Below are 13,072 nucleotides of genomic sequence, written 5' to 3' on the forward strand. Positions count from 1 at the left end.
ACCACCCTCCCCCCAACAATCACGTTCACTGGGGGTTCAGTCTTAGCAGGACCAAGGGCTTCCCCTTCCACTAGTGCTCTTACTAGGCTATTCATTGCTACCTATGAGGTTGGAGCCTAGGGTCAGTCCATGTATAGTCTTTGGGTAGTGGCTTAGTCCCTGGAAGCTCTGGTTGGTTGGCATTGTTGTTCATAAGGGGTCTCGAGCCCCTTCAAGCTCTTTCAGTCCTTTCTCTGATTCCTTCAACGGGAGTCCCGTTCTCAGTTCAGTGGTTTGCTGATGGCATTCGCCTATGTATTTGCTGTATTCTGGCTGCTAACACCTGAATCTTTTCTTTTAATTCCATAATTATTACTTTCTACTTATTGGGTTTCAGGCAAATTTCTGAGATACAGTATTCTTTTTGTAATAAATATAAAATATTATAACGATTCTTAAATTCCAGTCATAACTACCCATATACAGCTGTTTATGAAATTTTTGAGATATGATGTACTTGTATATATTTAGGCTTTGAAGATTCTTACTGTTTAACCTTGCTTAGACGCAAGGCAGGGCTTAAAATAGTCTTCCAGAGACAACTGAGAAACTAAAGCAGACAGGAAGATATGGAAGACTGTCAACTGTCCAGAACCTTCCTCTCCAAAGACTAAATTATGAGAGCAATTTCTGACCAAGCAGGTTATAAGTGTAATGGTTAACCATTTTATGGGTCAAAACATTCAAGAACCCTTTTAAAAAATGTTTGCATAGAAAATAAGAGGCCTTAAATTCAATTTCCAGAACCAAAAAAGGAAAGCTTTAAAATTACTTTTAAAAAAATATAAGAAAACTTTACACAACACTAAGAGTGTTTAACAAATCGTTTTTCATCTTTCACCCATCTTCTCTGCTTACTTTGAAGTTCTATGAGTCAGAAATCCAGTTACATTTCTTTTCACAAGCATTTAAAGGCCACAGGTAATAAAATGAACTTTTTAATGTTGTTTCTTCTGAGTAATAACAACCAAAGGATAATAAAAATGTAAACTCTGGATGTTCCAAGTGAACGAACAGGTGGCCCTAGGCTTTTCTCAGAGGCACACTGAAGCATCAGGCTACAGACAAAGCATAACAATGACTATTTTCCCAAATCCTGATATGGCCTCTGACAAATGTAACGTTTTCCAATGGCTAGATCTCATAGCATCTAGTTACACAGCCGAGAAATTAAAATTTAATACCGCAGCACAAATTTGTTGCATTTGGGTACTTCTTTATAAATTAAAACTGAGAAAGCTGGAGAACTTACTCCTGTCTCAGTGCTTTTCAAAGGAATGCTGCTGTTAGGATTTCCTTTCAACTAGGGACCACTCCCTTAAACACAATCAAGGGGTGTAGATTGAGCTCTGTGTAAACACAAGGTCACCACTGATCTCAGTGCTGAACTTCCCCAGCCCCCAACAAGTAGAAATAAGGGCACAGGGATGACCAAGTGTATTAGGGCAAAGGTTTCCTTAGCTGATTGAACAAAAGCAACCTCCTGCACACACCCCCTAAGTCTTGTAGTACAAGAGCTTCACTGTGCCTGGCACCAGTTAAATATAAGGGACACCAAGCTTGGCACGAAGCACCGCTTGGGACAAGCTGGTGGTAGAGGTATTAAAGAGAGAAAAAGTAAGACGCGGAGACGTCAGTCTAGTTGTCAACTCCGGTGATCGGTGGGTTCCCGGAACTTACCGGCGACTCCGATCCTGTGCATCAAGAAGCTCACGAAGCCAGGTGAGGCTGCCGCGGTTCGCGTGGCTCGCGCGCCGGTGGGACTAAGGGGACACGCGTTGCGCCTTCGCTCTAAGCTTGTGAACCACCCTTCGATACAGCACCCAACGAGACAACACGCTGGGCACCAGGCCAGCTATTTCCCCCCTCCCACTCACCTTCTTTCCTGTCCGGGACAGGCCAGCTCTAGCCTCAAAGTGCAGAAGAGGCCCACAGTAGAAGTCTGGGCGGAGCCCCGGGGCGCGCTCCCGAGTAGCTCGGAGGCGCGCAGCAGCCTTTTCCGAGTCCCCCTCTTTACGGCAATCGTGAAAGTGTCGTGAACGTGCTGCCGCCTATCAGTCACTCAGTCGCCTGGAGTCGGAGTTGCTATTTCTAGGCTTGTGCTTGTTGGGTTCGGGGTAAGGCTGCGGGGGCCCGGCCTAGGGAATGGGCGGGGATGTCGCGGACGTGGCGGGGCGCTTTTCTCCCGGGAGGAGCGGAGCGAGGGCAGGAGGCTCTGGGCTGGACATAACTGGGTAGCTGCGGACTGACTAGCTGAAGGGGAACGCCGTCCTTGCTGGCGCTGGTTGGCCTCGCGCGCGGTGTTGTGGGGACGACGAGGGGCAACGCTGGCTGTCCCGAAGGCTCTGGAGTCGGAGGTGGAGGGGCGCCTGCGCGGTATGCGAGACGTGGTCGTGGGAGGGAGCACCCCAGGCTAACCCCCGGTGAGCCGAGGGCTGGGGCGCTGGCTTCGCGGAACCGACCTTGCCTGGCGGGTCCACACCCTCCTGGCCCGGTGTTGCCAAGTCCACGAACCATGCAGCATCCTGTGCGGTCTTTGCTGTCCTTTTGGGAGGCGGTAGTGATGTTTCCTGGCTTGGGCCACGCTTCTTGTTGGGCAACTTTTCTAGAAATTTCAGCCCATATTGACAGGCTCAGAGATTGCCAGCTAGAGTTTTATTTCAGCCGCGTTCTTAGAAGGAGATCGCTGGGGTTTGCCTGTGTTCCCAGGAATGCTTGGCTGAACCTCAAGCTTTACATTTTACCGAGTTTGAGTTTTCCAGCTCGGTGCTTGGCATTTTGATACCAGTTTTTGCCGTGTTGTATCATTGCTGTTGAATATATGGCTTTGCTAAAACTCTTTAACTCACCAGGCAACCTCTATTACAGCAATACTCAAATCCCTTGTCAGTTTTCAACAAGTATAATTTGTAAGTTGTTAGAATATCTCCTTTCTACTCCAGAACTGTCAGGGATGTGTTGAGATATGTGTGTGCTGAATTGACTGGCTCAAACGCAAGGATACTGTATAAGACATTTGGAACATTATCAATTTAAAACTATTGGCATTGGATGAGATTTGAGGCTTTAAAAGCAGTTTGCCACATATTTATTCTATGCTGAGAGTAACTGAAGTCCCAGTACAGCTAGCCATTACAACGCAACACTTGTAAGAAACGAATTAGGTAAATCTGACTGTCACATTACCAATTACACTTTACCGCATAGCACTTTCTTTTCTAAGCTACATGTTTTGCTTTTTGTTGTTGTTTGTTTGTGGTTTTTGTTGTTGGTTGGTTGGGTTGTTTTTTTTCTTTTTCTTTTTTTCTAAACAGAGTTTCTTTATGTGTCCTGAGCTGTTCTGGTACTTGCTGTGTAGACCAGAACTCTGTCAACTCCGGGATCCACCTGCCTCTCTCTACCTCCTGAGTGCTGCGGTCAAAGGCACCACGACCTGGCCATATTTTGCTCTTTAAACTGCCTAGAAATGCTGGTGGTGTTCATTTTGAGGGCCATGCAGCACTGTTTTTAAAAAGAACATAAAAATGAATATGGCTCCAGGCTTTTGGTCCCCCCTCCAAAGTTATTTCCTCCTTTAAGGAATCCACAATTTCACACAGAAAACACCAGATCTAAGCTGTGTTACTCAGTGCAGTCTGCTTCTGAGTACAGAAAAAAACTCCACCCCCCAACCCCCCCCCCCCACGAACATATTTTAGGTATCATTTGTTAAATAATGCTGAACTTAATCCTGTGATCCTATTAATTGCCTTTCTTTTCTTGCTCCTGTTTTTCTTTCTCTTTTCCTCTATGGTCTCTTCCCTAATAATCTCCGCCATCAGTACTCTACTGTAGTAGTGGCAGAGGTCAGAAAGCTGTGTACAACTGGGGCCCACCGAAAAGCTTGTGAACATACTGCTGAATCAGTGCTGATAAAAACCTGGCACCCTTGTACATGGGTGGGGGCCGTGGGGGTGGGGCAGAAGGGAAGTTCTAGAACTTCACACAAGTTGGATATTGTGTAAGTTTATGGTCTGCTCAGCAGTTGAGTTTTCTGTTTCTGTTTTAAATGTGATATTTGTCAGATGCTCCCACCTCCCTCATACCCACCCCCACCCACCATCCGTGACAGAAATAAGGTGGGTCAGACACTGTTAACCTGTGTTCTTCATGGGAGACTTGAAAACTTAGAAATTGGTGGATTTTAGTAAATGTATCCATTAATTGTTGTTTCTTTGTCAAACATATATATCCATGCCTAATAGGAAAATGCTTTTGTCAGATAATGACCCCTTTATGCCTCCAAAAAGTTTATTGGGTGGTACATACTATAACTTAGTTGAGGACAAGACCCACTCACCCTGACTCACACACCTGTTTGCATTTTTTGAGAGTGTAAAATGGGATCTCTTTCTAGGTCTAGAACAACCAAGTGCTCTTTTTCATGTCACTGATGGTATGGGATTATTGTGGGGGAAAGAATGTTAACAGGAATGGGCCCATGGTCTTGGAACTTAAAGAACCCTGTTAGGGGTAAAGACAAAATCAAGTTCTACAAACAGAAAACCTTCAAAGTAAGATAAGGGCCACAGGAAAGTAGAGCACTAGAGTCAGGTTGTAGCAGGAGGGAGGGTGTTTACCGAGTACAAGTGGAAAGGTTACCACAGTGGTCAATATTGTAAACTGAATTTCCACAGGCAGCCAGTTTTTTTTTTTTCAGTTTAAAATTGCTTTCATAATTATGAAAGCCTGTTCTCAGTTAACAGGCTGTACACTAAGATTGTAGGCTTTGTACAAGCTCATTGGTAATTTTCCATTCAATCTAAGTAAAATCCCAGTGCTTAACCACAGCCTGTGAACCTCTGCATTCAGTGATGCTTCACACTTCATTTCCCTATCTGGTTTTACTTTTGTTCTGCCTTTGTAATTTCTTAGGTACCCAAATAAGGCACACTTTACTGTCTCATTCTCCACTTCTTAGACTATTCTTCATATTGCTCTTAAAATACTAGTTCCCTCTTTTCTTCTGAGAGGGGTAGAAAAGTTCCTTTTTTGGTTCCATCCCTGTTTAAAATGTGTTCTTCCAACTCTTTTCTGTCTCAGCACTTTATTTTCTGTATAGTATCTGCCGTGCTGTGTGGTGTTACTGCTTGCCTCCTGGGATTTAGTACGTGCTGGGTGTGGGAGCTTGGCCATGCCTGTCTTGTATAGTAGGCACATTTGGAACTTAGAACTCTCCTCTCATAAACACTACCCTGACTGGTATGCTTCTAGGCTATCAGCAATAACTTGTACTTTGCTGGGTTATCTTTAACTTTTATTTTGTTTGATTTTAATTTCTTATGTAGTAAGGAAAAGATATTTTGTGCATACCTTGTTAAACATAGGCCTGACTCCACACACAAAATTTCAATCAGTTGAGATAACTTTTGTTAATATTTGTAATATCTTCCAAATTTCCATTCTCACACTCTTTATTCTTCCTCTTCTAAGCTTCCGTTTGCTGCTGTCTGCTCCTTTGGCATGCATTAGCTTTTCAATTTGGTAAAATTCAGATACCCATGGCTTGTTGTTGTTTTCCCATTGTCACTAGCTCCTCTCCTATGGGATTGCAGAAGGAAAGGTGGAGATGACCTGGAACAGTGTCAGCAACTTCTCTGGCTGTTGGCATGAGTTGAAAGTAAAGCAGTCATCAGTATGTCAGGGTGCTTGTGCCTGAATTCACGTTCACAGTGCTGTTACTAGTAGATGTACAGAGAGACAATGTTGCCAGATTGAAATGTTCAAAAACTCATTGATTTTAAAATGTATGGTTTGCATAATGGCTAGATCAGAAACAAATTTTCAACAATGTATTTTTTTCAATGAACAACAAAAGGTTAAAAGAAATTAGGTCAGGAGAGGAAAAACTTAAAAGGAAAGTATCAGTTCGTCAGCTAGTCCTATCAGTTTGTCAGCTAGTCCTGCCAAATGCTTAAATTTAAAACCATTAGGATCAGTTGCTTGTAGCTATTCAGTGCTAAAATAGGCTAGTACCCTCTGTGTACTGCCTTTAACAAAATAACAAACAATATGATAATGAAACAGACTGAGACAACAAAATAAAAATGGAACCAGCTAAACTTTTATTTCTAGAGGAATTCCATAAGAGCTGACTACAGATTGCCAAATACAAAAAAAGTATCATCCACTTTAATTATAGAAAAATTGATTACTATAGCCATATTTGATGACAGGTACCTATAATACTAGCGCACAGGAGGCTGAGACTGGAGCATTAAAAGTTCCGGGTCAGCTTGGAACTAGCAAATTCTAGGCCAGCCTGGGCATGCACAGTGAAATCCTATCTTAGAATATGGGGGGAGAGGAGAGAATTAAACTCCTAAAGGTGTTTGTTAGTCTGTCTTTCAATCTAAAGTGATAATATAGTTGTTTGCTTTTAAACATTATTTAAACATTAGTGTAGCACAACACCTTAGTTGTTTAAATCTCTGATGATTTTTTTTGGAAATTTGTTTAACTTTTTTTTTAAACCAAAGATAGAGATACATGATTGGCAGAGATTTTAGACATATAAGTAAGTTTTTGGAGTGTGTGTGTGGGGGGAGGGAGAGAACCCGAGAACCCTGCTCTCTATGTGACATTAACATTGTATTCAGTGCAAGGGAGTTCTTGCTGTCTGCCACAACTACTTTCAATTTTTTCCACCTTTTTGCCTTAGTCCCTTCCTTTATTATAAGGCTTTATGCCATATTTCCCCATTATAAGGTAGAACCTACTGTTCTCAGGACTACCCTGCCAAGGCTGAATAAACTGGTTCTTGTCAACAAAAAGGGAATGGGGAGGACAACTGACTAGTTCCATTGTTAAGATACATGAGATCCCAGATCACATTATAAATTCCCATTGTGCACTATTTCTGGGAACTTCATATTGCTTTCTGATAGTTTTAAACCAGAAGACCACAGTATACCTCTTGGTGTGGTTGGTTTGTTGCCACTGTCATTGTAGTTCTGTCAAGATTGTCAAGATTATCCTTGCTTTGTTTTGTCCTTAATCTTGTACTATACTCCTCTTATTCGGTAATGATGGGTTCCTCATGCGATTCTTTATTCTTCTTCTCTTAATATTTAATCCCTTCAAGAACTCTCTGTTTTCTAGTTTTCATACTTTGCTTTAAGTGAAATTACATCTCTCACCTGAACTAGTCTTTTGATTTCACTGAAAACATCATCTCAAACTAAACACCATGTGTATTGCTGGGCATAATGGCATGCACCTGTGGTCCCATCTACTTTGGAGGCTGAGGCAAGAAAGCATGTGTGCAAGTATTCAAGGCCAACTGACCTAGATAAACATAACAAGATACTATCTTTTTCTTAATTGAAAAACAATTTCATACTATATACTTATCGTACTCCCAACTTTCCCCCTCCCCCAACTCCTCCCAGATTTTCTCCACTCACCCAACTCCAGGGTCTTTCTTTTAAAAAACACAAAAACTCACAAAACTCACACATACAAACAAAAAATTAAATAAAATCCACAAAACTACTAAATTGGAAACCAAAATATGCAACTACAAGGCCAATTTGACAAAACATGTCCAAACAAAGCTTAATAAGACAAAATGTCTACAAAAACACTATTCATTTTGTCTTGACCAATTACTCCTGGGTCTAGGTAGTTAATATATCCAGTGAGATGCCATCAGAGAAAACTAACTTTTCCTTTGCAAGCGGGTATCAGTTGCAGATAGCTTCTTGGCTAGGGATGGCCGTCATGCCCACCTTTTAGTGCTGGGATCCTATCTGGCTTGAATCTGTGCAGGGCTGTATGTGCTGTCACAGTCACTATGGATCCATACATGTATCAGTTCTGTTTTATCTGGAGGACATTGTTTTCATTGTACCCATCCCACTTAGGACTGAGTGCTCCACATATCTCACCCTTTGCATGTTGCTCAGTGTGGATTTTTGTATTAATTTGCATCTACTGCAAAAAGAAGTTTCTTTGGTGATGGCTGAGCAAAGCTCTGATCTATGAATATAGCAGAATGTCATTAGGAATCATTTTATTGATACGTTCATGTAACACAGTGATTTTCAACCTTCCTGATGCTACAACTGTTTAATACAGTTTCTCATGTTATAGTGACCCCCAACCATAAAATTATTCTTGTTGCTATTTCCTAACTAATTTTGTTACTGTTGTGAATTATAATAAAATAAGTATTTGTGTTTTTTTCATAGTCTTCCGTGACCTCTGTATAAGAGTCATTCAACCCCAAAGGGGTTGAGACCCACAGACCTAAACCACTGCTTTACTAGAAAAATAGTATTTTGTTTTTCCTGGTGCCCATGGCCTACCTAGTCTTAGGTTCTTGGCCACCTTAGCAATATCAAGCATCTCCTGGAATGGACCTTAGATTTAGTAAGAGAGTGGTTGGTTACTACTACAACACTTGTGCCACTGTTGCACCGGAATAATGAAATCCCACTTTAAAAACAGAGTAAAACAAAACCTCTTAGACTAAGGGTATATCCTGAGCAGTGGAAGGATTGCTTATTAAATAGGAGGCTCTGAGTTTAATACCTCGCACTTGCAAAAGGAAGTTTGCGTGTATTCCTTCCCTTGCTGACCTTGTTCCTGGCTCCCCTGTTATCCCTCAACCCAAAAGATGACAAATTAGAAACTTTCCAGCTAGTTCTCTAGACATAAGTTGTCTAGCTGCTGACTGTTTTCATCTCTTCCATCTCTTACATTCAATCTCTAAGAACTTTCTGTTGATTCTTCCTTTTAAATAGAAATTACTGGTAGACTTGACTATCATTTGTATTAACATTTTTTTTGCCCTTAATATAAGCACTTAAAATCATTCAGATCATGAGCTAATTTGTAATTTTTCTTTCTCTCTTATCCATTATGATTAATAAATATATAACTGTCCTATTAATATTGAAAGGACTCCTATAATTATTTTCTTATATGCTTAATTATAATAATTACGTTGTCTCTAGCCTTCTAATTCAAGTGCAGCACTTCAAGGAATAAGTACGTAAAGGTCCTTATGGCTGACACCCAGTTCACTTTCCTTTGTTTTCTTACTACTGGACTTCATCATGTCACCTGTATATATAGTGATATACATATACATATATATATATATATATATATATATATATATTCACATGTGTATATAGTGCTGTTCTTGTAACTTTCTGGTACAGTTTCACCTATAATACCATATGTATCCCTTTCCACCAGTAAAACTTTCATCTTTGGATTTAGCTTTAGTGGATTTATTATGTTTGACAGTCGCTTAACAACTATGTGACTTGAAAAATGTTAATTAGTCTCTGTGCCTTAGTTTCTTTTTTCTGTAAAAATTAGGATGATTAGCATATATACTCCCACACTTCTAGAGTTGTTATGAGGATGAAATTTACTAATTTATTAAGGGTTCTTAATTTGCAGGATATAGGTGTTTAATAAATATTACCTATGATCATTTAAAAAAGTGTAGTTTAAGGGGACAGTGTTGTAACTTAGTGGTAGAGCACTTTCTTACATGTACAAGTCCCTGGGTCTAATCCTCAGAAACACACACACACACACGCACACACACATGCACACACACACGCACACACACACATGCACACACACACATGCACACACACACGCACACACACACATGCAAGCACAGGTGCAGATGCATGTAAAATCACTTTAGTTGTTATTCATTTAATATTAATTTGCTAAGTCGTCACCTCCTTTTCCATACACGTGTATATGTGTGTGCATCTGTGTATAAAGTAACTAGCCTGTTTCCAGCATTTGATCTGATTGTTAACTAGAAGCAGTGTAAGTTGGAATGTGAGCTGCAGAATCAGATAATCTGTAAGTGTGGAAGTGTATGACTATTAGAGTCCCGTAACTTCATTTAAAGGAAGTTTATATATTTCTTACTAAGAGCTAGAACTAAAGTTAGACCCCTACACTAGCTTCCTGTTTGGTGTTAGTTCTGTTTTGCTGACTTTTTAATGTTGATTTACTGGTTGTATATCTCACCCAATCCCAGGTAAATAGCCACAGAAGGCTACCAAACAAGATAAGTCATTGTCTCCAAGTAGAAGAAAACCAAGACCCATGAGTGGGCATCGGTCAACAAGGAAACGATGTGGAGATTCTCACCCAGAGTCCCCTGTGGGCTTCGGGCATATGAGTACTACAGGGTGTATATTAAATAAATTGTTTCAGTTACCGACACCACCACTGTCAAGACACCAGTTAAAACGGCTAGAAGAACACAGGTATCAGAGTGCTGGACGGTCCCTTCTCGAGCCCTTAATGCAAGGATACTGGGAATGGCTAGTTGGAAGAGTACCCTCATGGATTGCCCCAAATCTCATCACCATCATTGGACTATCAATAAATATCTGTACAACTATTTTGTTAGTCTTCTACTGCCCTACAGCTACAGAGCAGGTAAGAGTAACAACAGTAATGTTTGTTATAGTCCAGAAACATTGTAATTGGAATTCTTAGATCATTTTATATAAAGACAAAATATTCTCTTGGATATTTGCTAACTATTTTCAATATCCTATAACGACTTCAATGAATTGCATAAGCTGTCCTTACTTTATATACTACTGTTGCTTAACAGTCACAAGAAGGGGGATCTGAGATGGCATGACTTCTCAAAAGTGTTTTTTCAGCCAGGTGTGGTATCAGATGCCTGAGACACCACTAAGGAGGCTGAGACAGAAAGGTTCTGAGTTGGAAGCAAGTGGTGCTTCGTATTACGTTTAAGACAAATCTGTCCTGACTATTTGTTCCATATACATCTTACATAGTTTTTTTTTTCTTTTAATTCTTCTTTTATTGTGCAAACATGGTTAATACAGAGTGTGTGGATATATTTCTAATTTCTTCTTTTTGGAGACAGAGTTTTGCTCTAAAGGTCAGGTTGAGTGCAGATTTCATAACTTCCACTGTTGTGCTGAGATTACAAATACACCACCATGCCTGACTTATTTTCTCAAATAGCTTGCTATATTTCAGTCAGGATACTTATAGAGCAAAACCCAATACTGTTGTATAATGGCATCACATGTCCTTTGAGCTGTTTCATGTGGGCTTATCTGAAACCTGGACTCCTGATTCCAAAGGATTTGGTCTAGGTTTATGTATCCTTATAAGGGAACAGTAAGGAGGTGGTTGATTGCAATGGAAAGATTTTAATAATCCTAAACCACATCTAGAAAGAGTATCAGGGTTTAAGAGTGGCTCAAAATATTAGTAATGTATTAAACACTGCAGAATGCACTAGGTAACCCTGGTTTCCTCTAATATTTTTCTTGCAGTTTTCTTATGTGATTTAGATTTACTTGAGTACAGAATAGAAAATGCTCTGATCACAGGGAAATTTTAAAAATTGCTGTGAGGAAGCATCAAGGTGAAAAATGACTTCAGCACTCTTTTAGTGCTCTACATGGAAGGAATAATGTCCTTCAAAGCTGCATGGTAGAAATACTTGTTAGACTCAGCTTAAGATACATTAAACTAAGTCACAGCTCTCTCTGCCATAAGTCTGTCATCTCTGAGATGGCAGTAAGATACCCAAGCCTAACCCTTTATTTAAGTCTTATTTGTAGTGTTGTGAAAATTAATGTGTCTAGAATGTCTAGCATAGAGTGCTCAGTCGATAGACGCTGATTATTGTTTCATTTGGTCAAAGAGGTTAAGTATATAACTTCTTCCCCAAAACTCCCTCCCATTCCTGATTTTTTCTATCATATATACTATGTAGAACAAACATCTAAGTCCACCTTCAGTTTTTTATATTTTGTTTATCCATATTTTAAAATCAAAATTCTATAAATTTAGCCCCAAAAGAGATTCAGTTCATTGTATCTGGTTCTTTTAGCTATTTTACCAGAAGTGGTGGCAAAGATCTGTGTACCTGTGTTATGAACATTCTATACATTTTTATGCTAAAGATTTTTTTAAGCTTTTGTTTTTTTAACACTTTACATTATTATATAATTCCATCATTTTTCTTTTTCCTCCCTCCAAACTCTCTGCGTCTAGATACCAATCATACTAATAGAAATGAAGTTCACTGTTTGAATCGCTTGGTTTTTGTTACGAAAAGAAAAGTGGTAGATGCTTTAAATAAAAAGGAAGTTAATCAAATTCTCCATATAGAAATGGTGACCTCATTTATAAGTGTGGTACCTAAATATCCCTTCGCTATGTTAGTTGCTAATGTGTTTAAATTTTATCAACTGTGTAGCTTAGCTTTTGTTTGTTTCTTTTGTTGTTGATTTGGGGGTTTCATTGTTGTTTGTGACAGAATTTTGAATTTGAGACAGAATCTTCTATAACTATGATTATAAGCATGTGCTATCTACCTACTAGACTTTTGTTTTATTGCTGTTATTTAGTTTTATATTTTATGGTCCAGAGAGGTAACTCGGGGATTGAGAGATATTATTCTTGCAGAGTTAGGCTTTTAGAATTTAAATCTGGTGGCTTATAACCACCTGCATCTCCAGCTACAGGGGATCCAACTTTGTCCTCTGGCTTCCACGGGTACTTGCACTAACATGCATTTACCCACACATAGATGCATATACATACACATAATTAAAAATAATGAAATACTTTTACTGTGTCTGTGTTTAGCTTCTGTTTCCATGTTCTATCTACTGGTGAGAGTTGAAGTCTCCCACTATTGTTGTGTGTGAGGTTCAATGTGTGCTTTGAACTTTAATAATGTTTCTTCTATACCTGTGTGTTGGTATATTGCCTGCATGTCTGTGCAAAGGGGCCAGATCCTTTGGAACTAGAGTTAAAGACAGTTGTGAGCTGCCATGTGGATACTGGGAGTTGATATTGAGTCCTCTGGAAGAGCAACCATTGCTCTTAACCTCTGAGCCATCTCTCCAGCCCGTATTGCATGCCTTATACACACGAACACTAAGGCTGAGTTGTCTCATTACTAGTGGGTTTTACTGAGTTGCAGGTTTGCAGGAAGCTTGTAAAG

The 13,072-nt window shown here is 39.9% G+C and overlaps 1 protein-coding gene across 4 annotated transcripts in view; it reads left to right on the top strand.

The window, feature by feature from the left end:
• The first annotated feature begins 2,028 nt into the window (after positions 1–2,028).
• The window catches only part of Cept1 (choline/ethanolamine phosphotransferase 1), a 39,687-nt gene continuing 28,643 nt past the window's right edge, over positions 2,029–13,072 (top strand). For 2 of the 4 annotated variants that reach the window (XM_032897545.1, XM_032897546.1), the window contains exons 1-2: positions 2,029–2,156; positions 10,100–10,506. In XM_032897545.1, the coding sequence (XP_032753436.1) occupies positions 10,168–10,506 (339 nt within the window). In that variant the 5' untranslated portion in view covers positions 2,029–2,156; positions 10,100–10,167. Of the gene's footprint in view, positions 2,157–2,228; positions 2,416–10,099; positions 10,507–13,072 lie in introns of those variants that run through there. The other 2 variants (XM_032897548.1, XM_032897547.1) reach the window with 2 other exon arrangements.

The sequence above is a fragment of the Rattus rattus genome, chromosome 3 (genome assembly GCF_011064425.1).
Source record: "Rattus rattus isolate New Zealand chromosome 3, Rrattus_CSIRO_v1, whole genome shotgun sequence".
Lineage (NCBI taxonomy): Eukaryota > Metazoa > Chordata > Mammalia > Rodentia > Muridae > Rattus > Rattus rattus.